The sequence below is a fragment of the Gamsiella multidivaricata genome, assembly GCF_025024155.1.
Source record: "Gamsiella multidivaricata strain RSA 2152 chromosome Unknown BC939scaffold_1, whole genome shotgun sequence".
NCBI classification, from domain to species: domain Eukaryota; kingdom Fungi; phylum Mortierellomycota; class Mortierellomycetes; order Mortierellales; family Mortierellaceae; genus Gamsiella; species Gamsiella multidivaricata.
In genome coordinates this window covers 870,357-893,324 of record NW_026251709.1, presented here as the reverse complement: position 1 = coordinate 893,324, position 22,968 = coordinate 870,357, and the positions used below count along the sequence as shown (strand labels likewise).

Below are 22,968 nucleotides of genomic sequence, written 5' to 3'. Positions count from 1 at the left end.
GTCCTAGAGCATTTATCGTCCCAACCTATGGAGAAGCAATGGCAGGAGTGGTACATGTACATGTACATCTGATAGCCAAGGATAATCTATGCACATATTATGGGTGTCTGTTAAGTAAATTCGCACCTCTTGGTGCTTCGAGATTCTTGATGGTGCTCCAAAGGATGATTTTTATGGCATCCCTGCGGTGCCGTTGATGCCATCGGGGTGGCTCCTACTATTTTTTTTTACGCTAAGCAGTAAGCAGCTGACTGGGATGGCCGGTGCCTGCCGCCTTCCTTCCTGCTCGGCCTGTGTTATCATCGTAAGATCAACCGAACCAGATCCTCTTTACAATTCTGCTGCTGGGGTCTATCGGGATGGATATGCTAAGCAAACTAAAGCGCGCTTTTTTTACAGGAGAGGGTTGTGTTGAACTCAATTGCACACCTATACCCATTTTCTGCACTTTATTGGTCTTGGACTCTTTCGCATATATACCAAACAGCAGTATCTCCGCCTCTTCTTCTTTTCCTTCTTCTCCAACCCTCTTTCCCCCTCTCCTTCCTTCTGCATCTCCCCTTCATTCCGCATTCTCATTCCTCCTCTCCTGATTCATCTGATTTAACCATGGCGGAAGAGAAAAAGAAATCCCCCTTCGGAAAGGCCTTTGCGCGTACCTTCAGTCGCAAAACATCGTCTTCCTCTCCTGCAGCGGCCACTCCGGCCCCAGTCGCTGCTGCCACCGTTGCCGCCCCTGCACCAACAAAGCCTGTCGAGACTAAGGAAGCCCTCGCGCCAGCCACGCCTCCAGCCAGTACCGCCAACCCTGTCTCGCCTATCTCGATCCCAAATCCTGACATGGCGACTGTCTCCCCTCCAGACTCTACCAGCGTCTCGCATGTTGCCTCCCCAACTCAGCATACCCAGGACGGCTCGCCATTGTCGCCCATTAGCCACTCGGCTCACCCTCGCGAAGGAACCGCACTCTCCAACTCAAGCACCATGAGCCGTCGCGGTCTCTCTGGCGAGAACGGTGAGGGCCTTAACCCTGCGGATATTCTGCTGAACCGTCTCACAGCCTTCAGAGGAGTTGTCAAGAACTTGCAAAAGTACTTTACAGAGGTCGCCGAGGTCGAGACTAGCGTTAGCAAGGCCATGAACAAGGTGTCGGGCGTGATTGTGGTTCCCTTCAAGGATGGACAGCAGTTCCTGGATAAAGGAGGTCTTCAGGACGTGTGTATAGGCATTAGAGACTCTGCAAAGACCAGGAGTGAGCAGCATGCTAGTGCCGCTCGCTTTGTCGAGGAGAACATCGCCAAGAATTTGCGCCGATTGAAGCAGGATATCAAGGGCAGGATCAAGGCCCTGAAGGCCGATTCGGGCCTGTACAGCAACAAGGTCTTCAAGGAGCGCGAGGCAACTCAGGAGAAGATTGCCAGTCTTGCGAAGGCCATCGGCCTCTTTGACATGTCTGGCCAGCACCATCAGCATGACATGGAGAAGATGCAGTCTGATCCCTTTGTAATTAACCTCGGTAAGCTAGACGACTTGCTTTGGTATTACTTGTTTATTTCAGGCACCAATACTCAGGCACTCATGTTATGACTTTGATATGCGTGTGTAGCACTGAAGCGCCAATTGGCGAAGCAGGTCCACGAAGAGAATTTGTTTGCTCGTGCACTGAAGCAATGCCAGGACGAGATCAAGACCTTCGAGGCCCACATCATCAAGGAGCTCAAGCAGATTCTGGCATCCTTTGCGGAATACCAGCTCAACAACGCTACGAACGCCTTCAGTCAGTCATGGGCTCCCACGCAGTTGGCTTTGAATGTCCTCCAGGAGGATAGCGAGTGGAACAACTTTTCAGAACTCCATGGCCACCGCCTCTTTCCCTCAGACCTCGTCGACGCCAACCCGAACGACCTTGACTACCCCTGCAAGACAAGCATCTATGTCGTGCCTGTCAAGACCGCTCATCTTAGCCGGCAGTCCTCGGTACTCAAGAGCTGGAAGGACGGATACTTCGTCCTCACCCTCGCTGGATGGCTCCACGTCTTCGGCACTGCTGACCATGAAAAAGATCCTGTCCCGGATTATTCGATCTATCTCCCCACATCCACCCTTGGACCTCACTCAGAACCCAGCCAGAAGCAGCACGTCTTTTCGCTGGAGGGCAAGGGCAAGGGTGGACTCTTACACAGGGATGCTCAGACTCTCACGTAAGCAACTCGACTCAGACTTGACTTGGCTCCTTTCCTATAATAGAGATAGTCTACTAACCTGTTTTATAACTTTACTGTCTCCTATGTAGTCTTCGCGCCAATTCGAGAGAGGAGATGTTGGAGTGGTGGAGCGAGATCTCTAAGCGCGCTCAGTCCTCCACATTCATCCAACCTGGCGACGGTAATCTGCAGGCTATCTCGCGCTCTGGATCCGTCGTACACCCCAAGACGCCAGAGCATCTCCAAGATCCTTCCCCACCATATGTTGCTCAGGAACATCATGACGAAAAGGCCGTTGCCGCTATCCCTGCTCCTGTTGCTGCTTCTGCTCCTGTTGCTGCTTCTGCTCCTGTTGCTGCTCTTGCTCCTGTTGCTGCTCCTGCTCCTGTTGCTGCTCCTGCTCCAGAGCCAAATGCTGCACCCACCCCTGCTGCACCTGCTGCCACTTCAGTGCCGGCTCCTACCGCTATTCCCGCTCAATAGACTGGAATCCCACAACTTGACGCCTATACATTGTATCTAATTAATACCAACATCTAATAAATGCATCGCGCTGCTTCGCCCACAAGTAAGAGAAGGGAATATTGAGCGTGTCGATGACAACCTGGTCTATGCGTGAAGGAAAGGCCTCTACATACGATTTCAAGACTCCTGTCGATCTTGAGGGACAGCGCCCTTTTTTTTTTTTTTTTTTTTTTGCCGAGGGGTATTCAAAATGAATGACAAACAGTACCAACACGCCGCTGCACAACTTGGACGTAAGTCGGCCTTTAGACGCTGGGAACAAATGACGGCTGAGAGTGGGCCGTGCAAGTTCGCTTCTTTACTCCTCTCTTCATCCCCCATCCGCATTTGAATCCGCCATTCCCAACGACTCATTGTTCATTCTGTCTCTCTTTGGCACCGTTTCCTCAACTTTGTCTTTACGTATTTTTTTTTGCGTTATTGATGCCCAGCTTTACGCAGACGGAAACAATACCGCTTCATTTGTCTCTAGGCTTACACGTACAATAGACATTGCAGTGAAGCACAAACCGGCACTGATACACCTGAATAGCCACCATGCCAAGCGAACGATCACGGCCATCACAGCATCAATCTGCCTCAGTGCAATTCTCGCCGCTTACAGCTCCACCACGGTCACTCTCGCCAGAGGAGCAGCTCGCGCAGATGAGCCTCCTGGACGATCTCATGGACGATATCGGCATGGGCAGGTTCCAGAAGCAGCTTCTGGTACGCATAGTCTTCTTGTCGATGCGCCTTGCGAACATATACTTCAATGATCAGCTTTTCTTTTCTGCGCCCGCTGCGACTCATCTACCAACAACCGCACTCTCTACTCGTCATAACAGGTGCTATGTGGATTAGGCTGGTTTGCAGATAATGTGAGTACCATTTAAGCCGCTGCTGCATGTTGTGGGCTAAAGATTCTATGTTGCCCCGCTCCTTTCGTTCACTAACCGTCAGATGTTGGCGTGTGGATTTATTTATGGGTTATATTATAGATGTGGTTGCAGGTACGCAGGATGACTATGATAAACGAACACTTCTCATTGTGGGAAAATACGACAATCTGTAATCTGCAGTCTGCATCAAATGGTTCAGGGGACCAGTGACCAGGGACCGGACGGAGTATCTTGACGATTTTTCTATTAACCTCGCTCATCTTTTCACTTCTCTCAATCACGGATGGTGGCCCTCACCCTTTGTCGATAATGCATTCGTCAGTGCATTGCATTAATTCTACCTCGCGTTCAAGGTAAACATGAATTGAGAGAAACCCCGTCGTTTTCACTTTAAGGAGCCAGGGAAACAAGGCAAAAATGGGCTAGCAATCCTGTTGTAGCTCCAAGCGTAATGATCTAAATACCTTTGTAACCTTGAAAACACAATCAGCCCAATTTGAGGTCCAGGATCAGTATATCGGGATATTGTCCAGCTCCATGTTTGTGGGGATGATGTTCGGGGCCATGTTCTGGGGCATGCTTGCGGATGTCTATGGACGAAAACAGGCCTTCAATTTTACATTGATTGTCACGACGGTCTTTGGGATCGCCTCCAGCTTCGCACACACGTACTGGCTCCTGTGCATCTTGATCCTGTTCTTGGGATTCGGGGTAAGATAATTTTTGCTCCCTCGATCGCTCTTAGCGCGCATTGCGGCTGGTCGTAAAGAGTGACCAACAAAGCACTTATGGTGTGATTTGTCCTGTTGCCACTGTCTTCTATTCTTTCGTGTTAACTGTGTCCGGAATACCATACATTCTCTCCAGGTCGGCGGAAACATGCCGGTAAGACTCTTGTTCACAAGTGACTTCGAATAAGTATGTATCAACTCCATCTTCTCACTGTTTATTAAACTGCTCCTCCTTTCTTTACGTATTTTCGCACAAACAAAAAAACGATGCCATTTCCCTCTCAACAACCTGTTGATAGGTGGATGGTAAATTGCGCAATGGATATGATCAAAAGGATCCGCCGTCCACGACAGCAGCACAACTTTCGAGGTGCGCTAGGCCCTTTGTCACTAATGTACCTATGTGTCTTCATTTTCTGCCGCGCGTTTTTAGGAGCGTTGTTTCTGGAGTTCACGCCGAAAAAGGATCAGTACCTGCTGACGTTTTTGTCAATATTCTTCTCGTTTGGGGCAGTGGCATCTTCGCTGCTGGGATATTTTTTGCTACCGCCCTTCAGTTGCGAGACCCATATGGACGGGGGCTGTCAAGGAAAAGGATGGCGATACATGCTGCTCGCCTTGGGTGGTCTGGTATGTCACCGCACAAAACTTGTGTCATTTTTTTGAAGTCCAGTCAGGAAGTTGACACCCATTGGTGATATCTTTACTGCACTTCATAGACACTATCGATGGTAGTGGGTCGCGTTATTCTATTCCGTCTTGAAGAGTCGCCGAAGTTCCTGTTGAACCAAAATCGACACGCGGAGGCAGCCATTGTACTGCGAAGGATCTACAAAATCAACCACAAAGAGCCTCAATCTGAGAACTTTGAAGGGAACATCGAGACCCTGACTTCTCGATTCAACCACTCCGCCTCTGCATCTTTCTCGTCCGAGGAATCGTCCGAAGAATCTGACACGGGTGATGCCAGGTCATCCGCAGATTTTGGAACGATCCGCAGAATGCCTGTAGAGCTTCGTCATCCTCGTCAGGAAGTGCCTAGGGGAAGATACAGGAGTCTGTTTCACGGACAGCATTATCGATGGCGACGAAAATTCGACATTGCATTGGATCGATTGAAGCCGTTATTGTCACCCAAGTTTCGGCTGAGCACGATTCTGCTCTGGATCATTTGGGCATTGGTAGCGTTTGCGTATACGGGGTTCAATGTGTTTTATCCAAAGTTTCTGCAGGAGCACGGACAGGACGGCAATGAGTCGTTGAAGCAGGTTTATCAGGATACCCTCATCTACTCTGTCGCAGGCGTGCCCGGCTCTGTGGTATGTGGCACAGCTTCTGTGTTTTTTGGACTGATATTTCAATTGTCATGATACTAACCGTCATGTTTTCTCTTCATTGGTACCCTTGATCTCTAGCTGGCAACATTCATGGTCGAAGGGAGACTGGGCAGACGATATACCATGGCGGTCTCGACACTAGGAGCAGCATTGGCTACCATCCTCTTTACTGTACTAAGTAGCCACGCTCTCATGACGACCTTCTCGGGGATCCTCAGTCTACTTTCGACGCTTAACTATGCTGTCCTATACTCTTACACGCCTGAAGTCTTTCCGTCCGAGATCCGAGGCACCGCCTGTGGTGTCGCGGCTGCCATGTCGCGGCTGTACGTACAATTTGCTCGACTTTTCGATTTCCAGTCTCTTTGCGTTGAAACGAGATGCGATTGAAACTAATGTATGCGAAATCCGTTATTTTATATCGTCCGCACTTCCCATAGGGCTGGTATCGTGTCGCCTCTGATTGTTGGAGCAATGCTGGCTGTCAGCACGTATTTCCCATTGTACGCATCCTCGACTACATTTTTGATTTCGGGAATCTGCATGTGTTTCTTACCCATCGAAACTAAAGGCAGGGCTGCAGAATAGAAGCCGAAGAATACAACCTTTTCATTAAACGTCCTAGTGTTCGAATACGACAATTTATGCTTCACAGATCCTTTCTATATCACATGCCCTTCCCCTCCCTTTTTTTTTGACGTTAAGACGCGTGGCAGAAAAAGTCCCCTGAGGGCGCCTGTGCGCAACTTTTTGGGCGATCCTACGCTACAAAGCAAGCAAGCAGCTGCCCTACTTCTCCCAGAGATCCTCCACGCTATGTTTGCACGTGTTTTACAATGCTGTCTTCGTCGTCCGAAGTCTGTAATGCACCGTCAATGGTCCGAGGCTGCCCGTTCACTCATTGTCAAAACAGTTCACTGGCACGAGTTCTACCCACGCGGTGTTGGCACTAAGGTCGCGCTGTCAAAATGCCTTTCTGGTCAATCAATGAGGTGAGAGCAAGTCAAACTATGAGATGTCCCGCAATCGAGTGCCTTCTGCTTCTGGAATCAAGCGATGAAAAGAATTGACCAGTACAGTTCAACGACTTTTGAACAGCCAGCAGCTTGGAATCAAGTGTCTAGAGCTACTGGTGGAAATGAACGGGTCGTTTCTGTCGGTCAGGAAGCGCATGGTGAATTGCCTGGGCTCCTCGTTGACAGCGCTCAAGGTCAAATAGGTGCTCGGTAGTTATGTTATATCGTGGGGAGGGATTCGCAATATATGCCTCAACTGGTGCATTTGAGCGTGTATCCAGCTGTCCATCGCGCTATACTAAAGCAAGCCTGGCTGACAGGACCCAAGAATGGAATCCTCAGTAAAATTGAATCGTCAATAGCTGATATCTCAAGAAATTCGACCTAGAGGACCCCATTTACGCCCATGCACTTCGAAGCCTTTTCCTCACCGAGACAGCGCTCTGCCTCTACTCCAAGCGTGCCCTTGCTTGAAGGAAATTCGCTTGATTACTGCCCAGCCATATGGGGAGATAAGGGGTCTTGGTGCTATTGACACATCTCCAGAATCCTGCTGATACCGGGGAAAGCGGTTCAATGAGGTAGCAGCTGTAGGCATGCCGAAATCTGAGGACGTTACATCTGATGTTCTATCGACGCAATATTTTATTGATGGAAGACATGTTGATGACTCACGGGCGCTCCGCGAGTATATTAGTCGCATCTATTCGTGGCTGCAGGTTTTGCTGATTCGCAAAAGGAGGCTCGACCTGAGGGCCGAATCAGGGATGTGCCTGTTGTCAGGGTTGGAAATGCGAAAGTTAAGGCTGGTCATGACTTGTGTTAGGTAGGGGCCGGGCAGGCAAGACATGGACTGGATCCAGAGACAGTCTATTTATTATCTTTTCCGAAGCAGGGATGGGATAGGGCATTTACCAAGACAATGGCGGCAGTAGCCAGTAGATGATCGGAGTAGATAAGATTTATGCTCTGGTTGCAGGAGTGGTTACCAAGATAAAACAGCGCTGCAAAGCGAGAGTCATTCGTGGTTGGGCATTGATATAAGGCGCTGCCATGAGCTAATGGATATTATGGAGTGTTTCGGATGATCCTCTCTGGCCGGATATGGAGAGTATCAACTAGCATGCATGGCTCTATCTCACTTCAACTGCGCCATATCGGTCCATGTTAAATTTCGTTGTGAGATCCACAGCTGAGCTGACGGAGCAGTGATAGGGATTCAGAAAGGTCATCATAACACGTCTACAGAGTCTACAGAACGCCAGACGGATGATTGCTCAATGAATATTAAAGCGCTTGGTAGGAAAGAAAAATCTTGTCGCACTTAGTGCTACTTGTAAGATCGATAGACTAGTAGTGCCAAATATGGCGAAGCAACGATAACAAGAAATAGACACAGAGAGGCGAAGCATAGCTCCTCAGGGCGAGGGCTAAAAACGCTTAATGTTTATGGCTTTCAGCATCTTCTCTTCTTCCCGTAATTCCCTCTCAGCATACCTCCCAGAGATTACAAGGCCATGACAAGAACTGACAAGAATGAGAAACTCATTCAGCAGCTCCGAGCCCAATCGTCGCCCAAGATCGTCAACATCTTCACTCGCGTGGACAACACCACTGGAGAACGCTACATCCTGTGGGGAAGCATTCAGGTGTGCTATGAGAATGCCAAGTGTATCAAGGAGAATGGGAACCTTGTCGAGTTTATGACCAATGATACGGACGAAGTGTAAGTTCACGAGATAATGGAACTGCGAGTGCATATTGATGGCGAATGCTCGCAATCATAGTATGGCATTAATGAGTCTTGACTCCGGCTTTACCAGGATTATCCCTCGCAGAATCAGCTACCATCCAGGCGTGATACTTGATGTTGTCATGAAGGATGTCGAGCTAGGAGTTACTGCCGCACAAGGGGTCTATTCTCGCCACACTGGTATCTCTGTAAACAGAGCCGATCATTCATCAGAGGCAGACCAGACCATGTCGGAGTACAACTACCTCAGAGAGCAGGACACAGCTACTATCGCCTCAGAACAGCAAGCGAGCCATTTCGCCATCACCACCGAGAAGGCGTCGAGAAGGAGTATTATCGCCCAGTCTGCTGAGCAGGCGGCCGTAGCTCAGCAAAATACTCAGGAGTACCTCCGGCTCTACACTTCATACGTCGAGGCTAATGTCTCTGGCCAGCCCATCCAGGCTGCAAGCATCAAGAGCGCAATGCAGAAACGCTTCGGTCTCTGGGATCCGCAGATGCAGTCTAGCGACGTCTTTCAGATCTATACCCTGCAAATCCTTCAGCAGGCCCTCGATCGCCAAGCCATCCTCCAAAACCAAGTGCAGGCACTTTGTATCCAGACACACGAGCTCCACCAGTACTCGATCCCTCGACTGTTTATCGTTCTACCGAAATTAAAACGGTTCAGAGACAAGCTCTTCAAACCATTCGCAAAGCAGTTCCGGCTGTTCTTCCTGTGCGAGTGCGGTGAGCACACCATGACAGAGGATACCATGATTCCACATGAGATCCATCTGGCTAAGCACGAGGGATACGATATCGACCAACCCAGCGACTTCTTCAAAAGATACGGATCCCATGTTCTGACGATCATGAAGCTGCTCAAGTACGGCTGCACTATCGCCGGTATTGTTGTGCCACCCTTGGCGCACTTGAACTTAGCCGAGGGAGTCGAGACTGTCAGGAAGAGCGTTGAGGTCGGGGTGAATGACATCGGGACCCTGGTGGGTGACGCGACCAAGTACATCGAGGATTTGCAGGACCACAGTGGAGGGCTTGACACAGCACCTGGAACGATGGACCTGAATGCGATCGAGGCGTTGGAGGGAGCGGATCTGAGACAGCTCGAGTCGTTTCTGCGCGTCAAGGACAAGGGTCGCGAGCTCGGTAATCTATTCCAGGTCGTTACGCCTAAAGGTCACGTCAAATGGGTGTGCTTGGACCACTTCCACGACAACTATCGAGAGTCTACAAAACAGCAACTCAAGGATATTGTTGAGGCCAATCAAGGGAGTTATAACATTGAAAGAGGCGCTGTTTTTATCATTCTTTGGACCAACATCGTTGCACAACAGTTTTACGAGGCGCTGATCAAGGCTTGTGGGGTACGATCTCTGACTGTTACTATGAACTGGGATGTTAGCTTGGGAGACCTTCAGATGTTTGAGGATGCCATTCGCAAGACTAGCATTGTTGAGCTGGGAATATGGGGACTGAAGAACAGGAAGTTACTAGTGGGCGTCATCAACCGTGGCCGTCAATATGACCCTCTTCTCCAGTGCATGGCCAATGGAAAGATCCAACAAATGGAAATTGCCATAGATCACAACTTTTATCAACACATCAACAACTCCTCTTTTATGACGGCGCCCTTGCTCCACAAACTCTGTATCGACTCTGCGGTTCCAGACGGCAAACGGCCTCCGGTATTTGTTCTGAAGAGTATTCTTCAGTGCTGTCCCGCATTGAAGGAACTCAAGATCCAGACTGGCGACATACTTGGTACATTTGAAGACTTCAGAAGCAAAGTATCCCAGTCTCTGAGCCTCGAGAAGTTGATTCTGCATAGGGGTATGGGATCTTCTGATGCTCTCACTGCTGAAATCTGTCGCGGTGTGATCCGAACTTCAGAGCTTCAAGCTTTATATCTTGATGATGACCCGCTACATAAGCACAACGCAATGGTTCAGGAAGGTTTCTCGATATCATATGTTCCATATATCAGGCCAGAGGACTACGAGGCTCAGCTGATAGGTATCATGCGTCAAAACTTCAAGCTCTTTACCGTTACAATCAGTTGCGCACCCGGACGTACGCGTGCCATCCTCGATGCGCTCACTGATGCGAGGAAGGCCGTTCTTTTGGAAGGAGGGTCCCCAGCAATCCGTCGTGCCAACCTACGGTGGGTAAATCAGTTTGATGATTTCACTACGAACCCTGCTACGATGTCTATCGAATTTCCAAGCACCGTGGCAGCAGATACCATATCCACCAACATTGGATACTCTGGAGCGGAAGAAGGCTGGGGGGTAAGCTTTTCGATGGAGGATGATGAGGCATTTGCGGAAGTGTTGGTTCAATATGGACGGTTTCTGGATACATTGCGAATGCACTCGACGTTCAGCGACGATATGGCAGTAATTCTAAATAAGGTCTTGAAGGAACAGGGCTCCGCAATCACTTTGCTGCAACTAGCCCCAAGGTCGCTGACGGCCGTAGGACTGGAGTGCATGGGTGGAGTTATTGAGAGGTCACATAACCTAGCGCATCTCGAAATCTTTTCCAAAGATTTACAGGAGAACAGCGAGCAATGGAAGCTGGAACAGTTGCTCGTTCGATATTCTAGGAGGTTTAGTCGCATGATATTGAGTGGGGAGACGCCTGAGTTGTGGATCCCAATGGTTGCAAGGATGTGTCCGACCAGACATGAACTTCCAGAGCTAGACCTTCTGTATATTACCTACCCGGACGATCAAGATACCTGTCCGGGCGATCAATATCTTCCTCAAGAGTGCGTTCGATGGATTGTCGCCATGGTCTTACCTCCTCCTCGGACTCCCGCCACGCCGTTGTCTCCTCGGCCATCCAGGGCCATCCAAGAGATCTCGGGCACTTTGATCGATGAATCAGACCAGATCAACCTTGTGCCATTGCCCACATTTTCCTATCCATGGATGTCCTTGAGCGACCTAGCGCTCGAAATGATTGGACTCCAGCCCCAGGATTGGGAGGCAGTGATTGAAGCCCTTGATTTCACGGCATTGAGAAACTTGGAATTTAGTTATAGCAACTTCGCGCAGGATCAGCTCCAGGTTCTTGTCGATTGCATTCCCGAGGAAAGCAACTGTCCAATACTGCTGGACATAAAGCTCTGGTATACGGGAATCACTGAATCTAGTCAAACACGCAGGATGATCAATGCACTCAAGGAAAAGGCACCCCATGTCAGTGTCTATTATTGATCGACTGTAGTTAGACTAATAAAGGAGTATCCGCGCTCGGTGCTGCGCCCGAGGCGATGGCCTGATGGAGGCACGGATAAGGCATCTTTTTTCATGTATGTAAACAGTCAGCGCATTGTTCAGCGCACTTTTTGTGTTCTTATTTCTTATCTTCTTGCTGCTTTCAGTGCATCTATTCAATGTTTTTGTATGTGGTAATTGCTGTGATCTGGTGAGTATTTCGCTATTCGTCATGGGTTCTCAATCATTATCTTAACGATAACAGACTTGCGCGTGTTAAACATCTGGGATCCATCGGGCTGGCTCGCACTGCCGAATTCCAGGATGAGCACGCTGCCGGCACCATAGTTCGCGATCAAAGGTGCCACACCCCTGATCTGTCCATCTTGGCTCCGCCCTGGATCTCGGCATGTTACATAGTTCGAGTAAAGCTCTCGGCTGCCGACGGCATTGTTCCACAGTCACATGAAGGTCGCCTTGCCATTGGTTGCTCTTGGGCAAAGGCATTGAGGCCGAGCAACCCTGTCCGCCGTGGGCCTGGGCGACGGACGCGAGGGTCATAAGGATAATAAGACCAAAGCGAAGGAGGTGATCGAGCGCGTGAAGTGCATGGTGAGGGGTGAGAGAGTGGAGGATAGAAGAGTTGATTATTTGAGTGTAAGAGGAAGTGGTTGTGGGCATAGAAGAAGGCATATTAACATGCTTTTTCACGAAGCTGAAGAAGGGGCCATTGCAGCTGTGATCTGTACATATTGTTTGAAGTATCTTTAACAAGGCTAAACGCAGACTTTACCGGGTATGCATGTGCTTTTCTGCTACAAGACGGCCGTTGGAGATCCATTCAAAGGACCATGCAACTCTATTTGCTCTAAGGAGGGCTCATTCAATTGTCTCCGGTCCGTAACAAATGGCAAAAATGCTTCTTTTAGTCGCGTACAAACTCGCTACAGTCTACAATCTGTGGAACCTCGAGCGAGCGCATCTGTAGTGCAACCCGTTGTTGTCCCTGCTGATCACAAAGTTATGAAGCAATGAAGCAAATGGAGAATTGCAATATAATGAAGCACATGAGGACCGAAAGTATGTTCTTGTGCATAAATGATGTTTGTACATGGATACATGTAAAACGATATGATTTTCAGGTGCTGTACATGTGGAACATAAACCCCACATTGTAGAAGCGACAAGATCGCGGGCGAAATATGAATCGGCGGAACAGAAATCTAATCTCCGCAGGAAAACGCGAGAGTACCAATTTGACGTAGTATTATAATTGCTGATAGTTCCCTCAATGGATATTAACAATATTTAGTACAAACAAGGTAGTGTTCCTGGGTCCAAGAGAAATCGACAGAACTTACTCTCGACTGCACATAGGTGTCTATAGGTCGAACGTTGTTACGCCATTCGGAGGTGGTTAAGTTCTTTCGTTATTAAAAAAAAAAACCCCCCCTCACCAGCTGGGTTTTGTGAGTCAGATCATTGTTACCAGATTCATATAGCTCTTTACAAGATGACAAGTAAACTGACGCCCTTATTACGCGATAGAACGCAATATAGTTATATAGTTGGAGAGAATTGCCACCAAAGAACTAAGGGAGTTTTCCATCTTGTAGAAAAACGTTATTGGATGAATACATGCAGCGGACGGGACAAGTCGTGTGGGAGTATAGTGAATTTCAGCAATTAGAAAACGTATGCAGCAGGCACAGTAACTGATTGGTGTATTGGATCTGGGAATAGCTCTTCCTTACAGAGGAGAGACAATCATCTATGATACATGGAAGGAAAGGGTGCGCTCTATCGCGTAACGAGGGAGGAGTCTAAGCTCTCTACGAAGGGACAGTGACCCTAATAGCCTTGATGTCCTCTTGGTGCCTGTCCGCCTCCACCATAGTAGCTTCCCTGCTGATTGCCGTAGTCGTAGTCATTGTATCCTGCATAGTGGTTGGTCGGCACACTCGTGGGAGGATAGGCCATTTGGCGACCAGCACTGCCGCCCATGACTGACAGCTCCGTCTCCTCATACATGCCATACGTTCCAGCATTGGCAGCTCCATACCGTTCCTGAACATAATGTGGGTTGTAATAATCTTGACCACCTCCTTCCTTGTTCGCTGCGAAGTAGGCGTCTTGGGATCCTTGGCGCGACAGATTTGCGCCACGTCCAGAACTGGGTGTTGGTGGCCCATCTCCCAACTCCAGATAACCCTTTCGCGGGGACGCAATAGGATCGGCACTTCGATCAAAGTTCTCGGCGAGTGTTGCTGCCATCTCCTTGTTCCGACGAGCGCGTTCTTTACGGTTCAGGGTGCATCGGAAAGCAATGATGGCAAGACCGATAGCAAAGACAAGTCCTCCGATAGCTGCGCCTCCAATAACCAACCCCTTACTAGTGTCACCACTGCTTGGCGACTGAGTAGGTATTGCGGTTGCGTTGGTGGTCGCGGTCGAGGACAGAGTCGAGGTCGTACTGATAGTCGCAGTGATTGTTGTGAGCGTGGTGCTGACAGCCGTTGAAGACGCGGCTGTGGTCGTGGCAACGGTAGTCGTGTTGGGGGTCAAAGTGGTACTTGCAGTCGTAGTTCCGGGGGTACTGATGGATGTTTCCTATAGACAATGGGTGTTATAATAAGGGACGATCGGACCATATTGAAGTTTAGTCAATGGATCATTGTTTTGCAGAACAAGCCGGGTGTGAGCTGGCTCTTTATCTGTCTTTATCTCGTTCACGCTCCTGTTACTGGTTCGAGGTCCTTTTTTCGTTCGAGGAACAAACTGAGAGCGAATCATAAAAAAAAAAATATGAAGGCCGCCTACCGTGACCTGAGGTGTCGTAGTAGGTGGGACGGCGGTAGTATTCAGTTCCTGGCGCTTGTTGAGGGTGTGGGCGAAGCCTTGTGTGGGTTGCTGGACGTAAGCAGTAACTGTAGGATCATCCCTAGGCTGAGTGCGACAAAAAATAATATTAAAGAATGGTAGGTTAAATTACTGCGAACAAGGTGTTTGTCGTACATAATCATTCCACAAATTGCTATTTGTGAAACTGTTTCGATCATTTTTTTTTTCCCATTTTGAATGTGTATGCATCACGAGAGGTTGTTCATTCCCGTGGAGGTAGTATAGAGGAGTGCAGCGCAGTATGCAGTTTGTGAGAGAGAGAATGTGAATGGAGGGAGGGATATAGAGCCTCATTCATTTATTTTCGCTGTGTGTGTGTATGTCTGTTGGTGATGGTCGCTGTGTCTCGTCTCAGGAGTAATTGTATTTTGCACTTGAGCGGATACAAATTGGCGCTGTTCCTGAGAATTTATTTTTGGTTCCTGGTTCCTGATTTCTGGATTGTGGTCTTAGTGCGATAAAGCAAAGGTGTGAAGACATAGCGCGATGGTGCCACTTACACTAGCTGTAGAGAACGAGGGGGCCATTGTCAAGGCGACAAGGAAGGTTAAGAGGGCTAACACCAAGGTGCATTGCTGACGACGTCGAAAGCCCCTAGCCCTCAGGGGAAAAGCCATTGTGGATATAGTGGGAATAGGAAGGGGAAGGAAGATCCTTCGTGCGCAGAACGGAAATAAAGAGGTGTTGTGAAGACACGACTGAAAACAATCAGGAGGAAATGGTCCAAAGGGAAGATAGGAGCTGATGAGGAGGTGGATGAAGAAAGCGGGAGAGGGATGGAGGGATGGAGGGATGGAGAGATGGAGAGATGGAATGAGAGGCGAAAGAAGATATTCCATCCCAAACACTGCCCCCGAAGCATAAATATTGCAACTGTCGGTGGTGGGTGGATGGGACGAGCGAGTAAGCGAACAGAGGAAATGAAGAAGGAGAACCTTGTTTGGCTTACATCTATCTCATCCACACCATGCACTGCACCCTTCATTCTCGCTTGCTCGCTCTCACGTTCGGATAGCCTTCGTATGTGCATGAGGAGTGTACATTTTTGTCATCCTGTGCTCCCCTGATACTCATGTCTGTCTCAAGGCAGCCGGAGGGCATACCCAGGAACAAGAAGGGGAGTAAGAAGAAGAACGAGATGAAAAAAAAAAAGGTTAAGGCTCTACTGAGCAGAACTTCAACTTTGAACGGATTAGCTTTGGATGGATGGCCAGCCATGCGAGAGAGCCCACTGCTCTATCGCACCCATCCACTCACCCATTCCTAGACTAGTTGCTGTCAACTGACATGCTGAATAGTATTGATATCCCCTGTAATTGCACGTTTAGCCGCCTCTCCTTAATGCCTTTGTACATGCACCCGGTTCACTCGCGGTAAGAAGAGACTCGGACAGCTTGCTACGCCCTCGTCCCTTTTGCATCCTTCTCACTTCCACTTCCACCTCCACTTCCTTGCATCATAATCAACATCAGCGCTCTTCTCTCTCCGATTTCCTCTTTGCTTTGCTTAGGTCCACCTCTCTTGTCTCATTTATTCATCATTACTCTCGCTCACTCATTCCGTCGCCCCCTCATTGACTCATTCTCTCTTTCTCCCTCTCTTTTCACACCACCGCGGCAGCCCCCTTTATATCTCACGCCTGTAAATAAAACACAAAAAGGCAAGTGCCAAGACTGGTAGCCAAAGGCACCCACTATATTATGGTAGCAGCAGCACGAGACAGAGAGGACACGGCATGCTGACTATTAGTATACCCCTCCTCCGACTAACACATACCTTCAACGGTCTCTTTCTATGTGTTTCGCCTTTTTATTTTTATTTATTTATTCATATTGTTTCGTAGGATAAAAACCAAGAACCACACCGACTTCATATCCCTCTTGTCATCATTGCCTGTCCATTTCATTTGTCACCACCATAATCGTCTGCTGACTGCACTATTCCTCAACCGATCAGCCCATATCACCAGACTCCATGCCCTCACGAACACCATTCTCTTTCACGCCGTCGTCTTCGACTTCCTCCTCAGCATCCTCGTCCTTTGTACCCTATTCAGGCCTCAGTACCTACAACCTTGATCTCTCCACCGCCACTGGCAACAGCAGCAGCAATCCAGGTAGCACTAGCAGTGCCACAGTCATGGCAGGCCTGGCAGATCTGGTTGGTCTTGCCAGTTTGGGCGAGGGTCGTCCTCAGAGCCTAGGAAGCAGTCTCACCAGCAGTCGCGACGAGCACGACCAAATCTCCTACACTCCAATCTACCCGTCCTATTCAAGCTCGTTCTCAAATAGCTCCCTGGAGTTGCACGAGTCACTTCTGCTGGCCATCCGCGAGAGACAGCAGCAGCAACTGCTGCAACTTCGCCTGCAACAGCAGCAGCATCAGCAACAGCAGCAACAGGAACCGCGGGCAGATTCAAGCCCACTTGGTACAATCGCTGCCACTGCGATTGCCAGCGACTTCCACAGTGCTCCTGCGGATCACTCGTTCGACATATCTCGCCCATATCACCCAATACAGCAGCTTCCACCAGACCAACGCGATCCTTCAACCGCTGCTTCCTCACCCACTGTCGACAACCACGAGGCAGAGATGAGTCCAATGTTGACTTCGCCACCTGTCCACAGCGCCGAAGGGATCGCGTCGATCGCGCACGGCGCACTGACTACTTCCGCGCCAAATCTTGAAGACATCATCGTGGAGTTACCGGTTTCGACAATTTTAAGGCAGGATTCGTTGTTCAATGCCGCACCCGCTGTTCTTGAGCCAGGCCTAGATCAATACCGTGACCGAGAGCAGGACCGAATCTATGGCCACATGGTGGATCAATCCTTGGGACAGGAATCAACTCAACCCTTGGAAGACTCTTGGCCATTACAACCACCATTGCTGTTGGCTCAACCACTCGCCATCGATGAGATTCGTGTTCAGCCGCAGTTCGACCGATCCAATTCCGCATTTGAGCCATCTTCACATGGCACGGGCAGCAGCATGAACGACAGCATTAATGGTGAAGATATCACAAATAGCGAGCATCGTCGACTTCCTTCAACATTCTCTTTGGACGACCTTGCAATCGTACCCAGAGCCACCCTTCCTCGAAGAAGGTACGCTACCAGGGATTACTCGTCCGGCTCAGTCTCGTCGGACGACTGGCTGCGTCATCCGGATGTGGTTGCCTTTATCAGCACGGACAATGCGACATCGCCACCAACAGCAGAATCCGCCGTACAGCGAGGCAGGTATGAGGTGGACACAGGCAGGCCTGATACGATGCTTGAGAATCAAGAGAACATTCCTCCTCAGCCTGACCATGGCCTTAATCCACCTGCGGAAAGTACACCTGATATCAGCATTGGATATACACCAACAATACCGCTTGGCTTACATGGAGCGTTGACAGAGACACCGCATACCCCGGACGATCCCCGTCAGTCAGTATTACCAACAGATGGCAATGTGGAACAAGAAGCGGCACAAATTTTACGAGACCAGGAACCGGGCAACAATGGTCATAGTGAGATGGGTCGCATAATGGAATCACTGGCTGTTGATCCAACTTTAGACACCGTCATCTCCACTGATGTTCCTACTGTCAGTGATGAAGACTCAGGGTTCACTTTAGTCACCGGCACCCTCGAGGCCAGCGAGAATAATACGACAACGAGACTTGGTTTAGAAATTATGTCAGGCGCCACTCAGTCAGATCGTCAAGGTTTACTTGGACCATTACTTTCAAGCACTCAAACAACAAGATCATCCAGATCAGCCTCAACATCAGCGGCATTGCCACCACCTTCCGAGGATACGTTAGATTTCTCTCTACTAGGCTCCACTCGCTCAGGGCTTGATTCTTCTATTCTATCTATGGCTTCTCGGATACGCCAAGCTCGACTGACCAGGTTGTTGCGACTGATGAATGAGCGGGATACGGCTATGGGGTACCCAGAACGATACCCCTGGAACCGATTTGCGCAGACGGACACAAGGAGCATGCTCAATCATGCCAGTGGAAGCCGTGGAACCAGTCAAGCGGACTCGCTTGAGGACGGGCATGCGGATTTGGGACAAGAAGCAGATTCTCAAGATACAGTAGACGAAGGTCGGAATGCTGCCATGAACAGAGACCGGTATCGGGAGCGATTCCTTCCAGTGCATTGTCCGTCATTTGCGGAAATCCTCGATCGCAATGGGAACTCGATCGAGTGGAGCAGAAACAGGGGCAGTAGTAGCGACAGCAGCTCGTATGCTTCCTCAATTGCGTCTCATGAAGCCATCGAAGAAGAAGAACAACGCGATGACGAGTGGACGAGCAGTAGTGTAGACCGACAGAGGAGTACCTTGGGCAGTCGGAGGAACCGAGCAGTAACCACAACAGCACGGATGGAAAGATTTCGATCGGACTGGAACCGTGGCGGGATTATCTGCGGTCATGGACGATCTCGCGTGATGAGTACAGGAACTGTGTTCGAGGGCATGGAGCACATTTCAGAGGCGGACAGTCTGTTGGAGGAACAGCATCTTTACCAGTCTTTGAAGGCACCTTGGGCCACGAATCCGAACGGCGAGAGTTGGAGCGATGACGATGAAGATGGCGAGGGCCCACAGAGACGGCGACATGGCGTTGGGGCTGCTGGTATGAATGATGCAGATGATAAGGATCAGCAACAGCAACATGCAACAGGGTTCATGCGACGTAGTACAGGAAGTGAGCCTTCACTTGGTGTTCTTCAGGCTGGATTTCAGAATTCATCGAGCGTCAGCAACAATGGAGGTGTTTTCTACATTTATGGGAACGTCAGGAACCGCTACGGCCCCGAGAGCGCAAGGCGACAGCAGCGTGTAATTTCCGAGTTGACGGATCTGCTAAGACGTGAGCAAGAGTGGGAGCGGGTGCTCGAATTGGAGCAGTACAATCGCGAGATGGCAATGCTCCGTCCATCGAACACATCCTCAAACCCACCTACTGCTATTGGTAGCGGCGGCGCTTCTCAGAATCAACGACGAAGTTCAGAGGATGAGGTGCCTGAGGGTACGGATCGGTCGTCATTGCTTGAGGGACAGGACGAGAGGCGTCGGAGAAGGAGTCAGAGTCTCTATGTGGACTTTGAGGGCGGGACGTTGAGGCCAGAGGAGAGGTGGCGAAGGGGCAAGGAAGAGATGATTGGTCGGTAAAAAATGATGCTCGGAATGACTTCCAGAGCGCAGGATGGGTTCGGGACACGATTGGGGTGACTTCAATACCTGCTGTGGCCCTGGGGCAATGTCAAATGCCCCTGTCCCTGATTAAAGCGTTCTTCCGCTACATTGTGCATGTTTGCCGTTATTTTTGTTTATTTGTTTTGGTTTGTTGTTGCTGCTGTTCAAGGCGCGCGGGAAGGACAAAACGGATGTGGATACCCTGATCCAGAAAATATCAAAAGAAAAAAGACCGCGGCTGCAACAGACAATTACGTTCTCCCTCGTTTTCTGGATAGAGTTACTGCATGAGACGCATAAATGGCTACTCTAATGTACATTTCTTGGAGACACGAACGCCTTCTCTCGTGCGATTATGCGTAACACCGGATCTAGGGAGTACAGTGTCTGGCCCATTTTTTTGTTCGATTGGACTTGCGAATGATGCGATGCATAATAGAGGAAAGGATGATGGCGATAATTTACCGTCGCACGGACAATACGAAGGTGCCTTAGGTTAGGGTGTCAGGATCATGGTCAGGATCATGATCAGGATCAGGTAGGTTTGTATGACAGGATGTGTAAGCGAAGCTAGGCGGTTCTAGACCGAACTGTTAACCTGTCCTAGTTTACGCATCAATCTATATACGTCTACTGTACTCCGAGCGTTCTGCTTTTGAGCTGTTGGTTGTTGTTGTTCAAAGGAAGATATCTGAGTAAACAAATCGTCCAGAAGAAAAAGGACGCCAAAATGACTAGCCCTGGGGGAGAGGGCACGGTCCAAAACACACGTCGAGCAAAGGGTCCTTGTTGAATTAGCAGGTTAACAAAGCATAGTCCCGTACAACTGATACGCGAGGGAGCAAAAATATAGAGGTATGAACTATTGGGGCCAGATCAGACATGGTCTGTTCATTGACCAGCCCTACAGATCGATTTGATTTATACGAGCAAAGAAGACACGTTATTTTCTCCTGTATACATGCATGGTTTAGCCTGCGGATGAATTGACTATATGTGGTTGAGTGCATGGGTACACAAGGACAAAGGCGAGCACAGGAGCTGGGAAAGGAACCCGTGGAAGCGGAAAACCAACCAGCGATGAATTGAAATTTAGATCGAGTCAAAAGAAAAACGCGTGCGGAAAGATGGAAAAAGGCACAAATGCATGGGCTACTTTGGCCATGTCTATCCCGCGTGTGGTTGAGACTGCAGTCGAATCTCGTGGCGACTCTTCTCTCCTGCCCATGTGTGCGATACCACGTTCTTGTAGACTATCTGCTGCAGAACTGTACAGCGAAAAAAAAAAAAATAGATGTGCTGCAGAGGTTGCTTGTTTGTTGTTTATACATCATACATCCGCCTCATTGGATGCCTTTTTTTTGCAACTCCTCCGTGCAGCGCCCTGCACGCGAAGGCGCACAGATGGATCAAACAACTTGATGAAGTTTTGCTACGTGGTTTATGGACGCACTGCAACAGGGGTAATCAAAAGCAGTTGCGGCAATCGTCTGTCCATGGGGCCTCGTGTGATTTCAAGGTAAAGGTAGAAGGCGGCGGACGAAACACGCACGCGTACTGCCGATCTTCAGTGTGCCCTCCTCCCTCCCCTCTTTTCCATCTCAAGAGTCTTGCGGATCAACCGAAGCAAAAGGGTGAAAAAAGCGAAACTTTGGTTTTCCTGATTGTGGCATTTGAATTAAAAGAAGTTCGATCGTGAGAGTCTGGAAGTATATCGTAAGCGTAGCATTAGACACACTACCCATGCTCAAGTGTTCATTCACAGGAAAACAAAACGCTCATTAGTCAATTGGGATTGGTCAACATGAAAGGAAAGAACCGTCTATGGCATCGGAAGCGAATGGGTATCTTGATTTTGAACCGAAGGATTTAGTGGGATAGAAAAGAGGATCATGCCCTCTTTCGTGAACACAAAGTTCGCTGGGCGGGAATCACAAGGCTTTAAACCATCCCTGCCCAGTAGCATCCTCTTTCTTTTTCTCAGCTTCCGGACAAGCCTTTGATGGACTAAAGCAGCATAGCTGAGATGTCGATGGAAAAAAAATTACACATTAGAGGAGTAGGTCTTTCTTCTGGACAATAAACAAAGCCTGCGTCAGCTGAAGTGTGTGGTTTCTAAGCACCTTTTCTTCATTTGCGGGGAAGAAAGATTTTTCTTTTCTTGGTTCAGGACACGTTCGCGTTTTCCTTGTAATGGAAAGATAAACTTGATGAAAGCGTGTCAGGAACGCCATGTCTCCGTCAATTGGTTTATAGAGTTCTGGCATGGTCGAGAACATAGTATAAGGCAAAACGTCGCCGATAATGATCTCCCGAATAGACACTCAGCAACTTGCCTCTGACGACAACTACACAAAACGTTATGACCCTGGACCAAGGCGCCCATTTTTTTTACATTACTATCTTCTTTGAAGGGATGACTGGCTATTCCATGTAGCATTCTCAACGCCCTAAAATTTGTCGGCGATTTGGTTCTTTATTTTTTTTAGGCAACTGCGAGAGATATGTATGCAGATGGGCGGATGGGTAACTGGATCAGGGCACCCAGGATGTGGAACCCTGATGGAATGTAGACCGTGTAAATGCCATGCCTCGTTTCTAAATTCGTCTCAGTATTCAGTATATCCATTTTTATTTTATTTTGTTATCGTGCATGAACTGAAAGAAGGGTTTACCGTCGGGTCTTTTTCGTGGACCACAGCTCGAAAGCGCTTCGTTTTTGCCTTTTACCGTCTCTAATTATCCTTTTCTGTCGCCTTCAATGGTGCCCTGCCCTCGTTATTTTTTTATTTTTTTACCAGCCAGCCTGTGTCTCTGCGTGTCCTGTGCTCTCAAGGCGCGACGACTTCTTCCCCCCCCCACCGCTTTCATTGGAGAGCTTTCTCCCAGAGACAGTGCAGGGTACATGTAGAATATCTTAGTACACATCCATGCAATCCTGGCAATCTATGATAAAGTAGTCAGTAGTCTATAGTAGGGGCAATAGAACAATAGTATAGACTATGTAGCTCTCTGCAATGCAGTTTGTCAACGACTACAGTAAACAACAACAAACAAATCCAGGGACGTAGAGTGGAAACAAACAATAAAAAAGGCGTAGAAAAGGGCTTCTTTATCCAATACTTCCATCTCTGCATTCAAGCACCTGCAATAACCGGAAACCTACTGGCCCTCTTTCAACACAAAAAGAATCGCCT

The 22,968-nt window shown here is 49.0% G+C and overlaps 5 protein-coding genes across 5 annotated transcripts; 4 read left to right on the top strand and 1 right to left on the bottom strand.

Annotated features, from left to right (window-relative positions):
* The first annotated feature begins 435 nt into the window (after window positions 1–435).
* BC939DRAFT_524428 (uncharacterized protein) lies at window positions 436–2,797 on the top strand. The gene is made up of 3 exons (XM_051561260.1): window positions 436–1,516; window positions 1,607–2,201; window positions 2,294–2,797. The coding sequence occupies exons 1-3, from the start codon at window positions 610–612 to the stop codon at window positions 2,685–2,687; spliced, it is 1,896 nt and encodes a 631-aa protein (XP_051417956.1). The 5' UTR covers window positions 436–609; the 3' UTR covers window positions 2,688–2,797.
* A 1,132-nt stretch (window positions 2,798–3,929) lies between these two features.
* Window positions 3,930–6,313, top strand: BC939DRAFT_488666 (major facilitator superfamily domain-containing protein). The gene is made up of 8 exons (XM_051559382.1): window positions 3,930–3,963; window positions 4,101–4,321; window positions 4,478–4,495; window positions 4,641–4,647; window positions 4,775–4,971; window positions 5,061–5,660; window positions 5,757–6,004; window positions 6,119–6,313. The coding sequence occupies exons 2-8, from the start codon at window positions 4,148–4,150 to the stop codon at window positions 6,264–6,266; spliced, it is 1,392 nt and encodes a 463-aa protein (XP_051417955.1). The 5' UTR covers window positions 3,930–3,963; window positions 4,101–4,147; the 3' UTR covers window positions 6,267–6,313.
* Window positions 6,314–8,160: 1,847 nt separating this feature from the next.
* Window positions 8,161–11,754, top strand: BC939DRAFT_524426 (uncharacterized protein). The gene is made up of 2 exons (XM_051561259.1): window positions 8,161–8,420; window positions 8,518–11,754. The coding sequence occupies exons 1-2, from the start codon at window positions 8,212–8,214 to the stop codon at window positions 11,669–11,671; spliced, it is 3,363 nt and encodes a 1,120-aa protein (XP_051417954.1). The 5' UTR covers window positions 8,161–8,211; the 3' UTR covers window positions 11,672–11,754.
* Window positions 11,755–13,366: 1,612 nt separating this feature from the next.
* Window positions 13,367–15,723, bottom strand: BC939DRAFT_434423 (uncharacterized protein). Its single transcript, XM_051553375.1, has 3 exons — window positions 15,073–15,723; window positions 14,492–14,617; window positions 13,367–14,281 (listed from the first exon to the last, which is right to left on the bottom strand). Exons 1-3 carry the CDS (start codon window positions 15,409–15,411, stop codon window positions 13,523–13,525), a joined length of 1,224 nt encoding a protein of 407 aa, XP_051417953.1. The 5' UTR covers window positions 15,412–15,723; the 3' UTR covers window positions 13,367–13,522.
* A 487-nt stretch (window positions 15,724–16,210) lies between these two features.
* On the top strand, window positions 16,211–19,949 carry BC939DRAFT_434420 (uncharacterized protein). Its single transcript, XM_051553374.1, has one exon. It carries the CDS (start codon window positions 16,547–16,549, stop codon window positions 19,745–19,747), a length of 3,201 nt encoding a protein of 1,066 aa, XP_051417952.1. The 5' UTR covers window positions 16,211–16,546; the 3' UTR covers window positions 19,748–19,949.
* Window positions 19,950–22,968: the final 3,019 nt, after the last annotated feature.